General features: G+C 42.3%; 1 protein-coding gene across 3 annotated transcripts in view; it reads right to left on the bottom strand.

The window, feature by feature from the left end:
• LOC131543033 (NACHT, LRR and PYD domains-containing protein 3-like) overlaps positions 1-19,789 on the bottom strand; it is a 45,962-nt gene that overhangs the window by 6,225 nt on the left and 19,948 nt on the right. For all 3 annotated transcript variants that reach the window (XM_058780224.1, XM_058780225.1, XM_058780227.1), the window contains exons 7-9: positions 12,288-12,458; positions 1,168-1,338; positions 105-275 (exon numbers count right to left, since the gene is read on the bottom strand). In XM_058780224.1, the coding sequence (XP_058636207.1) occupies positions 105-275; positions 1,168-1,338; positions 12,288-12,458 (513 nt within the window). The remainder of the gene's footprint in view (positions 1-104; positions 276-1,167; positions 1,339-12,287; positions 12,459-19,789) is intronic.

Below are 19,789 nucleotides of genomic sequence, written 5' to 3'. Positions count from 1 at the left end.
GCACTATGTCTGTATTTTATGCAAAATGTCTGTATTATGCCAAATCTGCTTTATTTGATGACAATGTTCACTACATAGAATGTTAGTGTCATATATGATCTTACCACAGTTTCTCCAGTCTACAGTGAGGATTCTGTAGTACATCAGAAAGCAGCTTCACTGAATCTCCTAGTTTATTCCCAGACAGACTCAGTTCTGTCAGGTGTGAGGGGTTTGATCTCAGAGCTGAAGCCAGAGCAGCACAACCTTCATCTGTGACTCCACAATCACTCAACCTGTAGAGAACAATGACACGTGATCATGAAACATGTAAAATCTCATTCAATGAATGAATGAACAAATAAATGAATGAATGAATGAACGAACAAATGAATCTTTACAATCCTATGGGGGTATCTCTCCTGAAGCGCTCACCACACACACAGCTACAGGTGGAGGGGTGAGAGATCGAGCTAATTCATTGAATGGGGATTATTAGGATTGCTAAGGGCCAGTGGAGGAATTTTGCCAGGACACTGGGGTTACACCCCAACTCAATACAAGAACTTCCAGCAGCAACCTAGTTTTCCCAGGAGTCTCCCATCCAGGTACTGACCAGCTCAACCCTGCTTACCTTCAGTGGGTGACCAGGCGAGAGCTGCAGGGCGATATATCTGTATTGTTCTTTATTGCACCCTGTCTGTATTTTTTTCAATGTCTGTTTTTTTAATAATAATAATACTTTTCACTACATGGATCTGTACTAGTATGCAGGAGTGATTGTTAGTGAGTGTGAGTGTGTGTGTGTGTGTACTTGAATTGTGTATCAAACACTAGGAATATATAAGTATCGGATTGGGACTTAGTATCGGTAGATTCTCAATTCAATGACTCCGATCGGAGGTACTAAAGCATGATCAGGACATCCCTATTTAAAAGGCTTTTGCTATGGCAAAAAAAAAGGGTTAAAGTAAACGTACAAGAAACAAAGTTGTTCACACAATTTTTTACATCTTGATTGACAGATGTCTCATCCAATCAGTGACAAGTATTTGCTTGTTTTTTTGTTTCAATTTGCCATTGTTTAATATGTTGTTTTGTTTTCAGATTGGTAATTTTGTTTCCAAAATTGTTATTTATTATGCACTTCACATACAGTATACGTCACATTGTGTCATATGATCTTACTCCAGTTTCTCCAGTTTACAGTGAGGATTCTGTAGGACATCAGAAAGCAGCTTCACTGAATCTCCTAGTTTATTCCCAGACAGATCCAGTTCTGTCAGGTGTGAGGGGTTTGATCTCAGAGCTGAAGCCAGAGCAGCACAACCTTTATCCATGACGCCACAATCCCTCAACCTGTAGAGAACAATAACACACTCTTCACTCTCTCAGATCAGATCAGTTTAGCAGTGAATCCATTATTCAAGAGTAAGTACTTAAAATACAAATCAATATGTTTGATGGAGCATTGGGCTGAGGTCTAAAACGTGGCAGAACATAAAATTAGGGGTGTCCCTGTCTAAGGATTTTCATAGTCGAATCGGAATTTTCAAATCTTGCCAACAGTCGACTGATACCCAGATAGCATGCGGATGTTGGCCACTTAAGGTAATGATACGGCACTGCTGGCCTTCTTATGGCCTGTACAAAATGTATGTAAGCCTGAAGTGGCCCACATGTAAAATAGCAAAAATGGCCCAAATGTATCAAATCACATGTGGGCCTCTGTAAGCAAAGATGTGGTGTTCCCGGCAATGTGTAATCTGAATGTGACCATAAAGTGGCCCATCTGGTAAATAGTAAATATGGCCCAAATAGTGCCAACCAAATGTGGTCCACCTTTGGCAAAAATGTGGCACAATCGACAAAGGACAGGAGCCCCGGTCTCCCAGTAGTGGTAAACAGTAATGACTGGTCCTTTCCCTGAAAATTGGATAGGTGGATACTACAAGAATAATTTATTATTTAGCGTGGTGCCTCCATTGACAAAACCTATACTCCCGCGTGTTTGAGAGTAATAGAAAACAGGTTGACAAAATTAAAGTTCTAATAAACCCTGAAGTTTATTAAATAAAATGATACCCAAAAAAAACAAATTAGTGACAGAATCACATGAACAGGGTCTATCAAATCAACACATTGATAGAAATGTAAATTGTCAAAGGAAAATCAAGATACATTCCACACAGTGTTACTATATTAAAATACTTCACCCTTTAAGAGACAAATAAAATAAATTAAAATAAAATAACCAAATATAGTTGAATCAATTAATGAAACATCAGTTACCTCAAATACAACAAATCACCCTTATTCAGAAACAATTGGTACTCATTGGGAAACAGAAATTACTCTTAAACTGACTAGTATGAAGACAAATGATTCTCTTCAAATGAACTCGTATGAAGCACTATTAATCTTACTCATTTGAACCTAGTATGGACTCTCAAATTAACTTATTTCCCACAAACAGAATTGTTAATAATTAGCTCACTTGTTACTGTCACGAATCCGGTTTATGAACTTCCGTTCGCTCACCACCAGAGGTCACCCGCTCACCACATGGACTCTTGCACTACACTAACTGTTGCACTTCACCCCAGACTACAGTTCCCATCATCCATTGCACTGATGACACACACACACACACACACACACACACACACAGCTGAATGCACTGATTACACAGCTATTTCCCATCACACGCCTTACATAAGCCATGGACTTCCTTATTCAGATCGCTGAGTATTGTATAGCGTATATCACTCTCCTAGCGATAGCTACTCTACGGAGCCAACTTAGTTGTCATAGTCTTGCCTTGCCTGTTTTCTCGTGTTTTGATTCTTGCCCATGTTTCCTGGATTAACCTTTGCCTTGCCGTTCAAACTCTGTTTGCACCTCGCTTGGACTATTGCGCGTGTACCTGGATTATCTCTCTGCCTTGCCCTGTTGGATATTGTTTGCCAATCAAAGACCCACGTTTTCCCTAGGATTACTCTTTGTCTTGCCTGTGTTGTATCTGTTTGCCATTGCATGAACAAATATAAACTTGCTATTTTACCAGTGTTTTTTTATGTATAAATCCTACATTTTCAAGGGGCTACATATGTCACAGGGAGCACTGGCTAATGTGGCTGTGCGCCAAAAGTGGCCCACATATGATGCCACAAATGTGGCCCAGTTATCCAAAACCGTATCTGGGACAGTTTTGGAAAAGATATGGCACACAAGGAACACTGGCTAATGTGGCTGTGAGCCTAAAGTGGCCCGCAATATGATGCCACAAATGTGGCCCAGTTATCCGAAAACATATTTGGACCAGTTTTAGCAAAGATATGGCACAGTGAGCCCTGGCTAATGTGGCTGTGAGCCTAACTTGTCCCACATTTGACATGGTAAATGTGCCCCATATATTATAAAACAGATGAGGGCCACTTCTGGTTTGGATGTTGCACTTGACACTGGCTAATTGAAATGGAAGTTTGAAATTGTAAATATGGCCTAATAGAATTTGGCTACTTTTAGTAGGATGCAACACAGTTAACTGATGCAGGATGATATTTATATAAGTCTTAAGAAGGCTACATACCAATTTATTTTTTGAAACATGCTTTTAATGGCAGTTTTTTTTTTTTATATACGTGTACTGTGCAGCATAAAAACAGAACTGCACTATAATGATAGCTCTTACTGTCACGTTTCTGTTAATTTGGACTTTGTTTTCCTTTTGCACCGTTTCCCTTGTTGTGTTGATTGTATTATTCTGTTCAGGTGTGCCTAGTTAATTATCCTTGTTTGGTGTGAGTACTTAAGTTCCTGTATGTTCACTTTGAGTTTGTTTGGTCTTACGTCTAAATGTCTTAAATGTTGCTGTGCTACATTGTGTTTGGATTTACCCTTGTTGGATTAAAACTTATGATATATAACCTTTCATCTTCGTCATGCGCACTGTGACGGGAGGAGCCAACAACAGATACAGTGGGTGTGGCGTCAGGCCTCGGAGAGGCTTTTATTAAACAAAAATCAATAAAATAAAGTGTCCAGGGGGAAGAAGTGTCCAACGAAACAGGGAATCTGGTGTCCTCGTTGTGCTGCGGGGCTCGTGAAGGAGGGCAGTGTTCTGGAAGGGAAGGGTCCAAGCAAGGGGCGGAGTCTGGTGGCCGCACGCGCTCCCGAGGGGCGGCGGCTTCTCTTGAGCGGCGGCTCTTCCTCTTCCTTCCGCGGCCTTTGGCGGGACTTTAGACGGCCCGGCCTCCTGGCCCGTCGGCCGTAATACGGGTGCGTTTCTCACGCAGACTCTGGAGGTTCCGCGACTTACGTCCTTGGTGGCGCGACGTCCCTCAACACACCCTTCCTGGACCTACGAGGACACCAGCGTGCATGCACGGGGGAAGTGACCGGTCTCTCAAGGAGAGGCGCGCTCGGCATTTAACAGCGGCGGTGATGAGGCTTCATTCAGTCCAGCTGTGCCTCATCACACGCCGCCAGCCCGCGTTGATTCTACGCCCCTCCTCTCTTACACACCCACTCCCGTCGGGAGCCTGGTGAAGGGCGGCGAATACGGGACGGGGTGGTGATGATAATGAGGGGGAGGGCCACCGACTCGTCACAGCACTTTAACACAGTGTAGCTGTGACGCTTACAGACTTATTGTGTAGGTAGAGTCTGAGTAAGAAGCATTTAGGTTCAAACTTGTGAAGGACTTATTTTAAAGTATTGGAATGTGTCTTTGAATATTTATCTGTGACATTTGAATTGCTGCTTGTAGTGATGCAAAGTCCGATTCATTTCTGCGAACCGGTTCTTTTTGGACAGTTCTGCTCATTGAGCCGGTTCAAAAAGCCGATTCATCAGCTCCTGACGTTATCAAGCAATGATGTCACTACGCATTTATTTTTTAACAACTCTGTGCCATTGTTGCATCAATGAAACATTTGAATGAAGTCATTTGTGTCAACACATATCGAAACATTCAAATAAAAAGTTATTTTTGTGAACGCATATTGCTGATTATTGCCTTTCATTTACTTAAGTTAATAATGTTTGTGGTCACAGTTTCATTCGCGGATTCTTTATGGCCGATACGACTGACTAATATTGATTAGCCTACAATAGGATTCCTAAAGGTTTCGCACCTACAGCACACATTACAGACACCAATGCACAAACACGGATATGTTCTACATATCCTAAGTATAAAGAAAGAATAAATCAGTCTGATAAACTCATTGATTTAAGTTAAACCACTTAAAATATGATCTACATGCACAATAAACCGTACTAAAACTCAGGTTTTTCCATGTTTTAATAAAAACTAATAAAATAAAAATAAAAGCTTTTTAATAAAACAATAAAGCATATCTCCAGTATCCTACGTTTTGTTTGTCATAAAGAAACTTTGCGCATCAGGCTCGTTCAAGTCCGCGGTGAAACACACAGTGTCAGCAACTCACTCATCAGAATCTTCGGTAATCCTCAGCAAACTTTGTCACAGCTTATTCAGTTCTTGTTGAGTCCTTGGTAATCCTCGACAAACTTCGACAGTTGGTTGAACCAGCTCTTTCGGTTCTTTTTTAGTTGGACGTGCTACTTCGACTGTGTGTCTTGCGTCATCAACCCGGAACTAAAGTTCGATTCAGTTCGATTTGTGAACCAGCTCGACCGGTTACTTCCTAAGAACCGACTGAAAAGAACAATTCGTTCAAGAACCTAACATCACTAGCTGCTTGTGCAAAACCTGGGTCAGGATGTTTTTACCAAGTAGAACACGTTTCTGAAACTCATTTGAACATTTAGGGAGGACATTTTTAAATTTCTCTTTAAAATTGAGTATTGTTGATAAATAACTCACTTAAGGCTTAGTGTGGCCAAAATAATGTATATTTATGGTTTATTATTAGCTAAAATGTGGTTGTGGAGTGGCCTGCTTGTGGACCACTGCCAAAATGCCACCATTCCATGCAGCATGTGGGCCACATGAGGAATGTGGGGAAGACCAGGGTTTGGATAAAAAATTAGGGCCAGTTTTGGTTTATTTGGTTGGCTTACATGCAGCAATGCTAAGGTTTACTTGAGGCCCAAATCTGGCAAACAGAACCTGACTGCCCATATGCCATTATTCCACATGGTATGTGGGCCGGAGCAAGGTGTTGGATCTGGGCCAGAATTAAACTAAACGTGGCCCAGATTTGGGCCAGTTCTGCATTATTTTATTAATGTATTTATTGTCACGGCTGCCATGCGACCTTCCTAAGACTTGCTTGTGGCCCAAATTTGGCAAACAGGTGTGGACCACCCAAATGCCATCATTGTACATAGTATGTGGGCCAGAGCAAGGTGTTATACCTGGGCCGGATATGGGCCAGAATTAAAATAAATGTGGCCCAGATTTGGGCCAGTTCTGGTTTATTTTATTTATTTATTTTCACGGCTGACATGTGGCTTACCTATGGCTTGCTTGTGGCCCAAATTTTGCAAACAGGAGTGGACCGCCCAAGTGCCATCATTCTTCACAGTATGTGGGCCGGAGCAAGGTGTTGGATCTGGGCCGGATCTGGGTTGGATCTGGGCCAGAATTAAAATAAACGTGGCCCAGATTTGGGCCAGTTCTGCTTTATTTGTTTTTTTTTCATGGCTGACATTGGGCCTTCCTTTGGCTTACTTGTGGCCCAAACCTGGCAAACAGGAGCGGACTGCCCAAGTGCCATCATTCCACGCGGTATGTGGGCCAGATGAAAGTGTCAGGTGTGGGCCTGATCTGGGCCTCAGGAATTTTGCTATCTGGGTAGTCGAATGATATGTGTGGGGGCGGGGCAAAATACATTAGAGTCAAGTCATACATTCGACAGTCATAATTACTGACGTTAACACACAGGAAAAATGTGTAACAGACGCCTCGCAGATACAAACGGGGTAAATAATGTTTTATGAACCCTAAGAATTAACAACATTTTTTACAATAGTGTTCTGTCATTATAACGTTATGTATATGACAGTAGTTATTAATGTTCTGCATTTCTGTTTTGAGCTGAGCGCGCTGAAGTTGACCAGTAGAATGAAGCATATGATAGCAGGTTTTTAATCAATGGGATTTAAGTCCTTTATCTCATATAGAATACGCTTCATTATTTAAACAACATAACGTAAATATTAGGACTTGCAGGCTGTCTGCCCAAAATACCCTGAATGCACATGAATGTGTCTGTGCGGCTCTGAATGAACTCCTTTTGTGGACGCGTTCTTCACACAACAACGTGCAGAAACACGGCAACTAAGCTTTATTATAATAGTGTTCTCATTATAATGTTATGTATATGACCAGTGCCGATCCTAGACTTCTAGGGGCCCTACGCAAAACTGGGTTGGTCGGGGTGGGGTGGGGTGGTGGGGTCTATTGAGTGGGGTATGAGTGGTTATGAACGAATGAATGAAACGCATTTGTCTGTGTTTCACTCGGTCTCGAATCGTGCTCGCGGAAAGCAATTGAGAAACAGTGTCTTTTCCACAGCTTGGTACACTTTCAACTCGTTTTTTAGTCTCCAAGACTGTACAACATTCACGTTACATGATCTGAATGATTTTTACGTAGAAAGGGCGACAGCGCACCGCATTACAAGAAATTATCATTCATGTTTTCATAACCACTGGCCAAATTCAAAAACAAAACTAAAACTCAATCATCTTTGAGAGCAAGGGGACCCCCTGGTGTTTCAGGGGGCCTACGCAGCTTGCGTATAGGGAGGATCGGCTCTGAATATGACAGTCCCAGTCATAGTCATTAATATTATGCATTGTTGTTTGTCCTGCTCGTGCTGCGAAACAATCCAGTCTTTCACTCTGCCCGTGTCAGTTTGAGTCTTGTTAAAGTTTTAAATCTGCTCCTCTGTCGGTCACGGATTATGGAAAGTGAAACTTAAATCTATAGGGATGGTTGGATATATTCACACACGTTAAAATATTTATTTAGAGCTTCTTACTTTTCAGATTCTTATTTACAGCATTATCATAATAGGCTGTATATTAACTTATTTAGAGAAAACCGGTAGTTCTATGTGAAATCAGACATTTGAGCACCCCCATATAGCCAAAATGGCATGATCATAACACCTCAGCGAATATTCGACTTTAAGATTGGGAGTCGAATCAGGCTCCTTCTATCGAAGCATCGAATCGTCGGCTATTCGGGGTCACCCCGTACATAAAATATTATCATAAAACATCCAAAGTCTCATTCAAGCAGGATAAATAATATTTCTTATATGCACTACGTCTGTATTTTATGCAAAATGTGTGCATTATGCCAAATCTGTCTTATTTGATGACACTGTTCACTACATAGAATCAGATTTTTGAGCCAAGTGGATTTTGAATGCAGCTTCCAAAAGACCAAAAATGGCCGAATAATATGTTCTATATGTGATACAATCACACCAATGTGATCAGATCGTTCAGTGCGGCACTGCATCAGCTGCTAAATTCAAATCTGTTTGCTGGCTGGCGCTGAGCCAGAGACAGACGCGTTTGTACTGCGCTTCATTATAACCAATCACACACGATTCTGTTGAGCTTATGAATGCAATGGCCAATCAGAGACATTCAGATGAGTCATCGATAAAATGCCGCTGTTTTCTTCACTTGCTTGCTGACTGGATAGCCTACCTCTTTCTGGGAAATTCTGTCATCAGAAACAACAAAGTGCAGATGTGTGCACAAATCTGTAAGTAAGATACTTTTTTCACAAAGTAAACAGCTTCAAAGATTTTAATGGGAGTTTTTAGACTTGCCTCTAGACTGAAGTCAGTGAAAATGTTCTTTGATAATGTAAATGTTCTTTGCTCTCTATCTGTACAATGAAAGGGTTATGATTAGTAGCCTAACTTACGTTTTTTTATTAAATTCGCATAAAAGTCAGTGTAAATGCAATATTAAATGTGTGTTCTGAGTTTGTCACAACACAGAAAAATATGTTATTAACCACCCAGCCAAATTTGAATGCTAAAAAAAACGCCAAGTAAATAAAGTAATGCTGGGCACACACTAAAAGATTTTTAAAATCTTATTAGATCCTCGAAATGTGAGAGACAACAAACATGAGGGGGAAAAAGTCCTAGATTTAACCGTTTTGCTCCTATAGTGTGTGACGTCCACAGGGTGTGACTTACTTCTTCTGGAGGTGCAGCTGGATCATGAACGAGTACTGATCCATCCTTGAGTTTTAACTTTTTAACAAAACCTGCCTGGAGTCTGGAGTAAAATGATTTGCACAGCCAGACATAAACAAATTTAGTGAAAGTGAAGTGAAGTGAAGTGAAGTGACGTGTGGCCAAGTATGGTGACCCATACTCGGAATTTGTGCTCTGCATTTAACCCATCCAAGTGCACACACACACACGCACACACACACCCGGAGCAGTGGTCAGCCAATGCTGCGGCACCCGGGGAGCAGTTGGGGGTTCGGTGCCTTGCTCAGGTGTCTCACCTCAGTCTTGGTCTTGAAGGTGGAAGAGAGCGCTGGTTATTCACTCCAAAATCAAAATGGCTTGATAATTGAGACTGTTTAGGTTTTGGGGGGATTAAAAAAAAGGAGTTAATTTTTATTATTGTAGGATGGTTGTGTCCACACACTGCCAAGACACATTTATATGCAAAAGAAGATATTTGGCATCCAATGTCTCCTTTAAAATTAAAATATTATAATCTTAATTCAAGAGATGAAGGATTTCAAAAGTCTGACAGTAATCAGTGTTGAGTACTACTGTAAGGTTAACCCTGTCTACTTTACATGTTTGAAAATAATTAACAGTTGAAAACATTAGAAATTTAGAAATGTAATCAAAAAGTAATTAAAAAGTAATCAGTTACATTACTTTAATAAAGTAATTGAAAAGTTACACTACTTATTACATTTTAAGTAGGGTAACTTGTAATCTGTAACCTATTACATTTCCAAAGTAACCTTCCCAACACTGCTCTTAACACACCTCACACCACAGGAAAATCTGATAAGATAATCTTTAGAACCACCAAGATAATCAGGACATTACCTAGGATTGTCAGAAGGGGAGAAATCGGCCCAAAATCAGCCCGATTATCTTGTGGTGTGTACCCAGCATAAGGTATCAAAATCTTGAAAAAATAAGCAATATTCTCTGCTCTCAAACGCTGGGGGAGGCGTGTCCACTGGCGGTGCTGAAACCACGCCCACTCGCGGGAAAGCTGCCATCTCTCTCAACTGTCTTCCTCTAGCAGACCAAGCTGTTTTGAAAATTATAGCAACCAGGTATTATGCATTTACATGACGAAGGCATACAGTAGCTAGCTAGCAAACTGTAGGCTGTAGTAAATAACGGAAAAGACAGTAACTCACGACTGAGCCGTGAACCACTGATGCTAATGTTTTCTAGTTATTAGCATAAGCGTAGCTTGACGGTTTGGGGGGTCCAGTCTATTTTTGCTGACCTAGCAATAAACGTCAAATATAATGGACTATAAACATATTTGTCAACAGAATTCAACCAAACCAAGCCAGTCGATTTGCTCAGTCAAACTTTTAAATACATTTTAGCATTACTGTAGTAAACCTACAAATTCACACTCCGTGTACCATTTTTACTATGATTACATAGAGCAGCAGCAAGCACGTGAGGTTGCCATGGCAACCAGATACATTGCATGCAATTTACTTGTAAAGGCTGCATTGTCTATTTTTGCTGACCTAGCAATAAACGTCAAATATAATGGACTATAAACATATTTGTCAACAGAATTGCAAAGTAGACTTTAAGCAAATCAACGAGTCAATTACCCACTGCTTTAAAACAGATGTCTGTTGGACAGGGGATGCACAAAAGCAGGCACACAATTTGCAAACATATTATGTAATGTTAAATCTTACTGAAAATGGCCGAATAAGTAGTTTATATTCTGAAATCTATTTCTAGATCTTGTTCTGTGTGTGTTAAATTACATTTGGATGTAAATGGTCCTTTTCCTGACATAAATGTAAAACACTGAGCTGCTACAATGGAGTGTCTTGCGATTCAATATGAGATTGTCCGAGTCTGGAGTCGTTAAGCATCGGCATCTTCATCTGACTTTATTTTGTTTATTCACTTTATTCAGTTGATGTATGTTGTAAAAAACACTAAATATCCATTTACACCATGCAACAGGCAAGCAGTATAGGCTATTTTCCACCTAAATGCAGATTCGTCACGTGACAACTTCTTACGCAAATGAGATTGGGGAAGCCATTAGTAAGTTAGATTATACAGTATTTATTAACTTATTTACAAAATAACAATTTAAAATATATTAAAATAACTACATTATGTGCATATTTACTTTTGAGCTGTAAACATTATTAATTAACAAATATTTAGTAAAATCTTTCAATCGTTATCTTTCGATCGTTAGGGGGGGCCTGTAAGCTCCGACCTATGGTTATTAGGTGTGTTTGACTTGAAGCATCGCTGCAGAACGATATGGGTAGATATGGGGATGATTAGGAGGCCATGATGGTCAGAGGCCAATGGGCAAATTTGGCAAGGATGCCGGGGTTACACCCCTATCAAAGTACCACGAGAGCGATTCGAAAGCATCAGGAGTGTCTGCTCTCTGTAGCTCTCACTGTACTTTGATGTCACACACTGATCGATCTGCAGCGCTGCTTCAAGTCAAACAAACCTCTTATAGTGTTGGGGAGGGGCCGTGCTCAGTGGCTCGATTGCGTCATCAAGTCATGATTTAGCCCCGCCCAAATAATCCTGATCACGAAAATGGTGAAAAACTGTTTAATGGTCTAACTCCACAATTATGAACTACATAGTTCACAGTCTTTGTAACATGTTTCAGCAATGCATTTCTAACATTTATAATGCGTTTACAAAGAATTCTCAGAATTGACTACACTGACTTTCAATACAAAGTCAGTCGTACTAAAAATATTTTATGGCATGGCACACATATCTGTTACTTAAGTAAGCAGACGGGTTTTATGCATAGTTAATAGGCTGGCTTTGACCATCGTCCATTATAGATCAACATAATCTATAAAGGTGGAAAATGCATCTATTTACACATATTTGGGAATCTAGATATTTCAAGAATTAGTTAACACGTTTGGGATTTTTTCGAATAAAAAATGTAAAAAAAATAAATTAAACATAAGTGCTATTGTGGCTACTGTGTGTCAAATGACGAGCCCGACCCCCAACCACCCAATCCCCACCCCCCACTCGTGCCCCCTCAAAAAAATGAGAGCATGACGCCCCTACATAGAATGTTAGTGTCATATATGATCTTACCACAGTTTCTCCAGTTTACAGTGAGGATTATGTAGGACATCAGAGAGTAGCTTCACTGAATCTCCTAGTTTATTCCCAGATATATCCAGTTCTCTCAGGTGTGAGGGGTTTGATCTCAGAGCTGAAGCCAGAGCAGCACAACCTTCATCTGTGACACCGCACTTACTCAACCTGTAGAGAGATGAAAATCACACATGTGAATCACCATCAAACAGCTATCCAAAAAACAATCAAACAGCTTGCTGCAATAAACAACTACTTGAAGTTCCAATATAATTAAATTAATTCGTAACATTAGGAAAAAAAACACATGCATTTCCTAAAGTATCCAAATTATTAAATTATCGAAGTTTCATGGGCAAATTTACACAAATAAAAAAATGTTAAGACTGGATTAAATCAACATTTATCTATTAATTGTGTACAATTGTAATTGTATGCAACAATACTCCGCTTCCAGCTTCGCTACTGTTCGGATGCTCTTGCTTATTGCTCTGCGCTTTGCTCCCTATTTATGCACTTTTCTCAGATATCTCTAAGATTTTAACTTCAGCAGATCAGCACAGTGCTCAAACAACACTTTTTTTTTTTTTTTGGAAAAAGAAGACTCTTTGCCTCCCACTGCCAGCAGCTTACATTCCGGAGATGGGAAAACACAGCTGTCTACATTCAAACAGACAAGAGAAAATGCCTCTTGTGGAATCTACTTGCTGCATGAACTGCCACAGACTTCTACAAAGGATTGTGGTTCTTGAAGCAAAGTTATTTGCTGGACTTCCAAAACAGGCGAAACACACAGCAGATGTTAATCATGGACCCCCTCAGCATACAGCCAGTGAGTTCTGTGAATCTCAACAGTTTATACCAAGTGTAGAGAAACAAGCCGAAACTGATCGACAGACTAATCGATGGCACAAACAGGGAGCGAGTCCCAAAGGCATTCGAGACATCGGATTGTAACGAGTATCTCGTATTGCTGCCGTAGCATCCTCTACCCCAGATACGGCTATGACAAGGCTTGTAAACACTGGTATTCTACCACCCCCTATACAGGTGCATCTCAATGAATTAGAATGTTGTGGAAAAGTTCATTTATTTCAGTAATTCAACTCAAATTGTGAAACTAGTGTATTAAATAAATTCAATGCACACAGACTGAAGTAGTTTAAGTCTTTGGTTCTTTTAATTGTGATGATTTTGGCTCACATTTAACAAAAACCCACCAATTCACTATCTCAACAAATTAGAATATGGTAACATGCCAATCAGCTAATCAACTCAAAACACCTGCAAAGGTTTCCTGAGTCTTCAAAATGGTCTCTCAGTTTGGTTCACTAGGCTACACAATCATGGGGAAGACTGCTGATCTGACAGTTGTCCAGAAGACAATCATTGACACCCTTCACAAGGAGGGTAAGCCACAAACATTCATTGCCAAAGAAGCTGCCTGTTCACAGAGTGCTGTATCCAAGCATGTTAACAGAAAGTTGAGTGGAAGGAAAAAGTGTGGAAGAAAAAGATGAAAAACCAACCGAGAGAACCGCAGCATTATGAGGATTGTCAAGCAAAATCGATTCAAGAATTTTGGTGAACTTCACAAGGAATGGACTGAGGCTGGGGTCAAGGCATCAAGAGCCACCACTCACAGACGTGTCAAGGAATTTGGCTACAGTTGTCGTATTTCTCTTGTTAAGCCACTCCTGAACCACAGACAACGTCAGAGGTGTCTTACCTGGGCTAAGCAGAAGAAGAACTGGACTGTTGCCCAGTGGTCCAAAGTCCTCTTTTCAGATGAGAGCAAGTTTTGTATTTCATTTGGAAACCAAGGTCCTAGAGTCTGGAGGAAGGTTGGAGAAGCTCATAGCCCAAGTTTCTTGAAGTCCAGTGTTAAGTTTCCACAGTCTGTGATGATTTGGGGTGCAATGTCATCTGCTGGTGTTGGACCAAAGTCACTGCACCCGTTTACCAAGAAATTTTGGAGCACTTCATGCTTCTTTCTGCTGACCAGCTTTTTAAAGATGCTGATTTCATTTTCCAGCAGGATTTGGCACCTGCCCACACTGCCAAAAGCACCAAAAGTTGGTTAAATGACCATGGTGTTGGTGTGCTTGACTGGCCAGCAAACTCACCAGACCTGAACCCCACAGAGAATCTATGGGGTACTGTCAAGAGGAAAATGAGAAACAAGAGACCAAAAAATGCAGATGAGCTGAAGGCCACTGTCAAAGAAACCTGGACTTCCATACCACCTCAGCAGTGCCACAAACTGATCACCTCCATGCCACGCCGAATTGAGGCAGTAATTAAAGCAAAAGGAGCCCCTACCAAGTATTGAGTACATATACAGTAAATGAACATACTTTCCAGAAGGCCAACAATTCATTAAAAATGTTTTTTTCATTGGTCTTATGAAGTATTCTAATTTGTTGAGATAGTGAATTGGTGGGTTTTTGTTAAATGTGAGCCAAAATCATCACAATTAAAAGAACCAAAGACTTCAACTACTTCAGTCTGTTTGCACTGAATTTATTTAATACACAAGTTTCACAATTTGAGTTGAATTACTGAAATAAATGAACTTTTCCACGACATTCTAATTTATTGAGATGCACCTGTACATCTTGAGAACAGATTTGAAGTATTAATGAATGTGGGTGAGGAATTCCCAAATGTGACTGAACATAGATCGTATCAGCCAGCAGCTAACAATCGCTACTAACAGACGCTCGAGGTCAAGCAGACAGCGGCATTCAGCTCAGAGCGCAGCGGAGCCCAGGACTCTGATAGTGGGTGACTCTATTATCAGAAACATCAGTAGCAGAACTACAACTACATGCTGATTTCCTCAAGCAACCGTCTCTGATGTGAACAAGGAACTTTGGAACATTCTGATGAAGCACAAGACTGCAAATCGAATCATCATCCATGTGGGGAAGAATGATATTCGGAAAGAGAAGTCAGAACTCCTTAAGAAGAATTTCAGTGAACTCTTTGAAACACTTAAAAGACTTGAAGTTCAGTCGTTCATCAGTGGACCACTCCCAGCAAGGGAAACTAACATGTTCTCACAGCTGCTTGGGCTGAATACATGGCTACAAAGAACCTGCAGTATAAAAGGAGTCAACTTCAATCTTTTCTGGAGCCATAGACAGCTGTTTAAACTGGATGGCCTCCACCCAAACAATCTTGGTGCAAGATTGCTAAAGGACAATATCTATTTCTCCCTCCGTCATCCTTCAGTGGTGTGTGCCAATCCACTCGGCCTGGATGGCACACACACACCTAGACAGAATATGAGTGACCACAGGACTTCATATCAGCTTCAGAGTCATCATACGGTCATCATCCCACAAGGACAATGATAACGCCACGCAGCCAAACCAAGTTGGTTTCACTTTATTTTGATGGTCCCTTTAACACATTCTGTTGACTATAAGTAACATTGCCCCTACATTCCTACTAACTCTCATTAGAGTGTTAGTAGTGTATTAGTAGACTGGTAGGGTTAGGGTTAGAATAAGTTGACATGTACTTGCACAGTTACTTACAGTCAATAGAGTGTCTGTTGGGAGACCACCACAATAAAGAGTTAGCAGATATGAAGCAGACAGTCTACTAATATTCTAATGAGAGTTAGTTGACATGTAGTTGCAACATAACTTAGTGTCAACAGAATGTTCAAAAGGGACCATCAAAATAAAGTGTTACCAACAAGTTCTCCTCACGGAGACGATCCCAGATGAGCCCTGCCCACAGAGCTCATCACAAACAGATCGTGACGTACCACATCAGCTCCAAGACTCAGCACCCAAGGACGACTTTCTGGAAAACAGCCAGGGAAGCCAGTACAACATATCACAGCCACCGGAAACACCAGAGCCAGAGCCCATCTCACCAGACACATTATCCCTCTCTCCAGCATCTCCACTTAAACCAAGATGGCGGCGCAGTCAGACGCAGTGGCTTCTCCGGGTCCCAAAGACGGTGCTTTTATGTCTTTTAATGTCGTCTGTTCGTCTCCAAACAATGTCAGTTTACCGCTAATTCATCGGGAGATCACTCCGGGATATATCTATGATCGCCAAAGCCTTTTGGATATCGACAACACACACAAACACAAACTCTTGCCGACGGCTACTGAGAAGCTACGAGGCCTTTGTTTACTGCTGGAGCCGGACCTCGAGACCGCGGCCTCGCCTACTGATGCTACCCGCACAAGGCGGCGTCGCAAGCGGTGTGAGAGAGGACTGAAGCGCGATAAGCGCGGAGGTATACGAGCTAGGCTAAGGGCTAACCCCACAAGACCGGCTCTTCCAACACTCATGCTCTCAAACGTTCGCTCTCTGGAAAACAAACTGGACTTAATTCAACTCAGTCGGTCTACACAGCATGAGGCAAGGGATTGTTGTGTGTCTGTTTTCACTGAAACATTGCTAAACGACAACATGCCAGACTCCGCCATTCAGCTGCACGGGCTAACCTGCTACCGAGCGGACAGAGATTCATCACTGTCTGGTAAGACTCGCGGGGGTGGCTTGTGTGTGTACGTCAACAAAACATGGTGTAACAATGCTGTGGTAGTGACAAAACACTGTTCATCACTGGTGGAGTTTATGGTTGTGAAGTGTCGACCGTTCTATCTGCCGCGGGAGTTCACGGCCATTGTTATTGTCGCGGTCTACATTCCCACGTGTGCAAACGCTAAGGACGCGCTTCGTGAACTGTACAGCGCCATCAGTGAACAACAAACAAATAACCCCGACGGCTTTTTCATCATAGCCGGTGACTTCAACCACGCAAACCTAAAGACAGTTTTGCCAAAGTTCTACCAACATGTGAACTTTTCAAAAAGGGGAAACAACACACTGGACTTTGTTTACACTACAGAAAAGAACGCATACAAATCCGAACCCCGCCCCACCTTGGGTACTCGGACCACATCTCTGTTATGCTAATCCCAGCATACAGACCACTTCTCAAACTTGCCAAACCGGTTCTAAAGCAGATCACGGTATGGCCAGAAAATGCTACCTCAGCACTGCAGGACTGCTTCCAGGACACAGACTGGAACATGTTTAAAGAGGCGGCCACCTACAACAACCACACAGACCTGCAGGAGTACACTGAAACTGTGACTGCCTACATCCAAAAGTGCACTGATGATGTGACAGTCACCAAGACCATCACCACACGCGCCAACCAGAAGCCATGGATGACAGCAGAGGCTCGTGGGCTGCTAAAGACCAGAGATGAAGCTTTCAGATCAGGAGATAAAGCAGCCCTCAAAACAGCAAGAGCCAATCTGTCCTGCAGCATCAAAAATGCAAAACGGTCATATGCTCAAAAAATCAACAATCACTTCACAGACAGCAGAGACACACAGAGTCTGTGGCAAGCCATTCAGACCATCCCAGTCTACAAGCCCCCGCCACAGGCCTGTGATGATGACACATCCCTCCCAGATACACTCAACTACTTTTATTCACGGTTTGAAATGCAGAATGACACACCTGCACAAAAACTGCCCACACCTCCCAACGACCAGGCGCTCTGTCCGTCTCCAGCCGACGTAAGGAAGACCCTATCTAGGATCAACCCACGCAAGGCTGCAGGTCCCGACAACATACCTGGCCGTGTACTGAAAGACTGTGCTGTACAGCTGACAGATGTCCTAACAGATATCTTCAACAACTCGCTGAGCCAGGCAGTCGTCCCCACATGTCTCAAATCCACAACAATCATACCGGTACCAAAGAAATCACCTGTGTCCTGTCTAAATGACTACCGTCACATAGCACTGACTCCAATCAGTGCTTTGAGAGGTTAGTCATGCACAACATCAAAACCAGCCTCCCCAACACACTCGATCCGCTCCAGTTTGCATACCGACCAAACCGCTCTACGGACGATGCAATTTCCTCCACCCTCCACCTGGCTCTTACCCACCTAGAAAACAAAGACTCATGTTAGAATGCTGTTCATTGACTTCAGCTCAGCATTCAACACAATAATCTCACAACAGCTCATAAATAAACTAAACCTGCTGGGCCTTAACAACTCCCTCTGTAATTGGATTCTGGACTTTCTAACCGGAAGACCTCAGTCAGTCCGTGTCGGCGACAACACCTCGAGCACTACCACACTGAGCACAGGTGCCCCACAAGGCTGTATGCTCAGCCCGCTGCTCTTCACGCTGCTGACCCACGACTGCACTGCCAAGTCCAGCTCCAACCACATCATCATGTTCGCTGATGACACAACAGTGGTAGGTCTCATCAGCAACAATGATGAAACGCACTACAGAGAGGAAGTGGCACAGCTGGCGAAATGGTGTGGCACTAACAACCTGTCCCTCAATGTGAGTAAGACAAAGGAGGTTGTGATGGACTTCAGAAGAAACTCCGGTGATCACCCCCCACTGACCATCGACAGCTCGCCTGTGGAGAGAGTCAGCAGCACTAAATTCCTGGGGGTGCACATCACAGAGGATCTCACCTGGACCACCAACACCATGTCACTCTCCAAGAAGGCACAACAGCGTCTACACTTTCTCCGCCGGCTGAAAAGAGCAAGTCTCCCTCCACCCATCCTCACCACTTTCTACAGGGAAACCATTGAGAGTGTGCTGACCAGCTGCATCACTGTCTGGTACGGGAATTGTACTGCAGCAGACCGCAAGACCCTCCAGCGGACAGTGAACACAGCTGCAAAGATCATCGGTGCCCCTCTCCCCTCCATCCTGGACATTTTCCTCACACGATGCTCCAGCAAAGCCAATAGTATTCCCCCAGGCTGTGAGAGCCCTGAACTCAAATCACCCGCCCCTCTCTGAAACCCCATACAAACCCCCTACCTCCTGAAACATGGACCATCTGAAACTTATGGAACTTTTTTTTGTGCAATCGAAGTGTGCTACACACAGGTGAGTGGGCCTGTACAAACCACCTGTAGTAGCACACTCTCCTCCTCTATGTGCACTAGTCACTTTTCACACACACTCCTGTGTGTATACAATCCCACAAAAACACTCAGTAATATATGTATGTTTACATGCTCATGCACTACAAATCATCCTGCACTGTTCCCCAGCCAGCTGCTGACTCACAATGTTTCTCTTCGCACATGTACAGTATTTATCTGAAGCACTCGTATAGTTTGTATTTTTTTGTTTATGTATAGGACATTTTTTTTTATATATAGTATATTTATAGTAAAAATCTATCAGTAGGATAGTTGTGTATAGGTTTATATTGTTTTACTTCATTGCTGTATGCCTGTATTTATGTAGCACCGTGGTCCTGTGAGGCACAACATTTCGTTCCACTGTATGCCCCCGCATGTAGCGGAATGACAATAAAGCTCAACTTGACTTGACTTGACACTTCTAAGCTTCTCACAGAAAATGGAGGAACAGGTGTATACTGGGACCAAACTCTCCCACTCTTTCGCTGCAAGCCCCCAGATATCAACTAAAAAACGGCGGGCCCCCCAACCACCAAAGA

Source organism: Onychostoma macrolepis, chromosome 06, assembly GCF_012432095.1.
Source record: "Onychostoma macrolepis isolate SWU-2019 chromosome 06, ASM1243209v1, whole genome shotgun sequence".
NCBI lineage: Eukaryota > Metazoa > Chordata > Actinopteri > Cypriniformes > Cyprinidae > Onychostoma > Onychostoma macrolepis.
The sequence above is the reverse complement of the archived record's forward strand: the minus strand, read 5'-3'. Positions and strand labels throughout refer to the sequence as shown.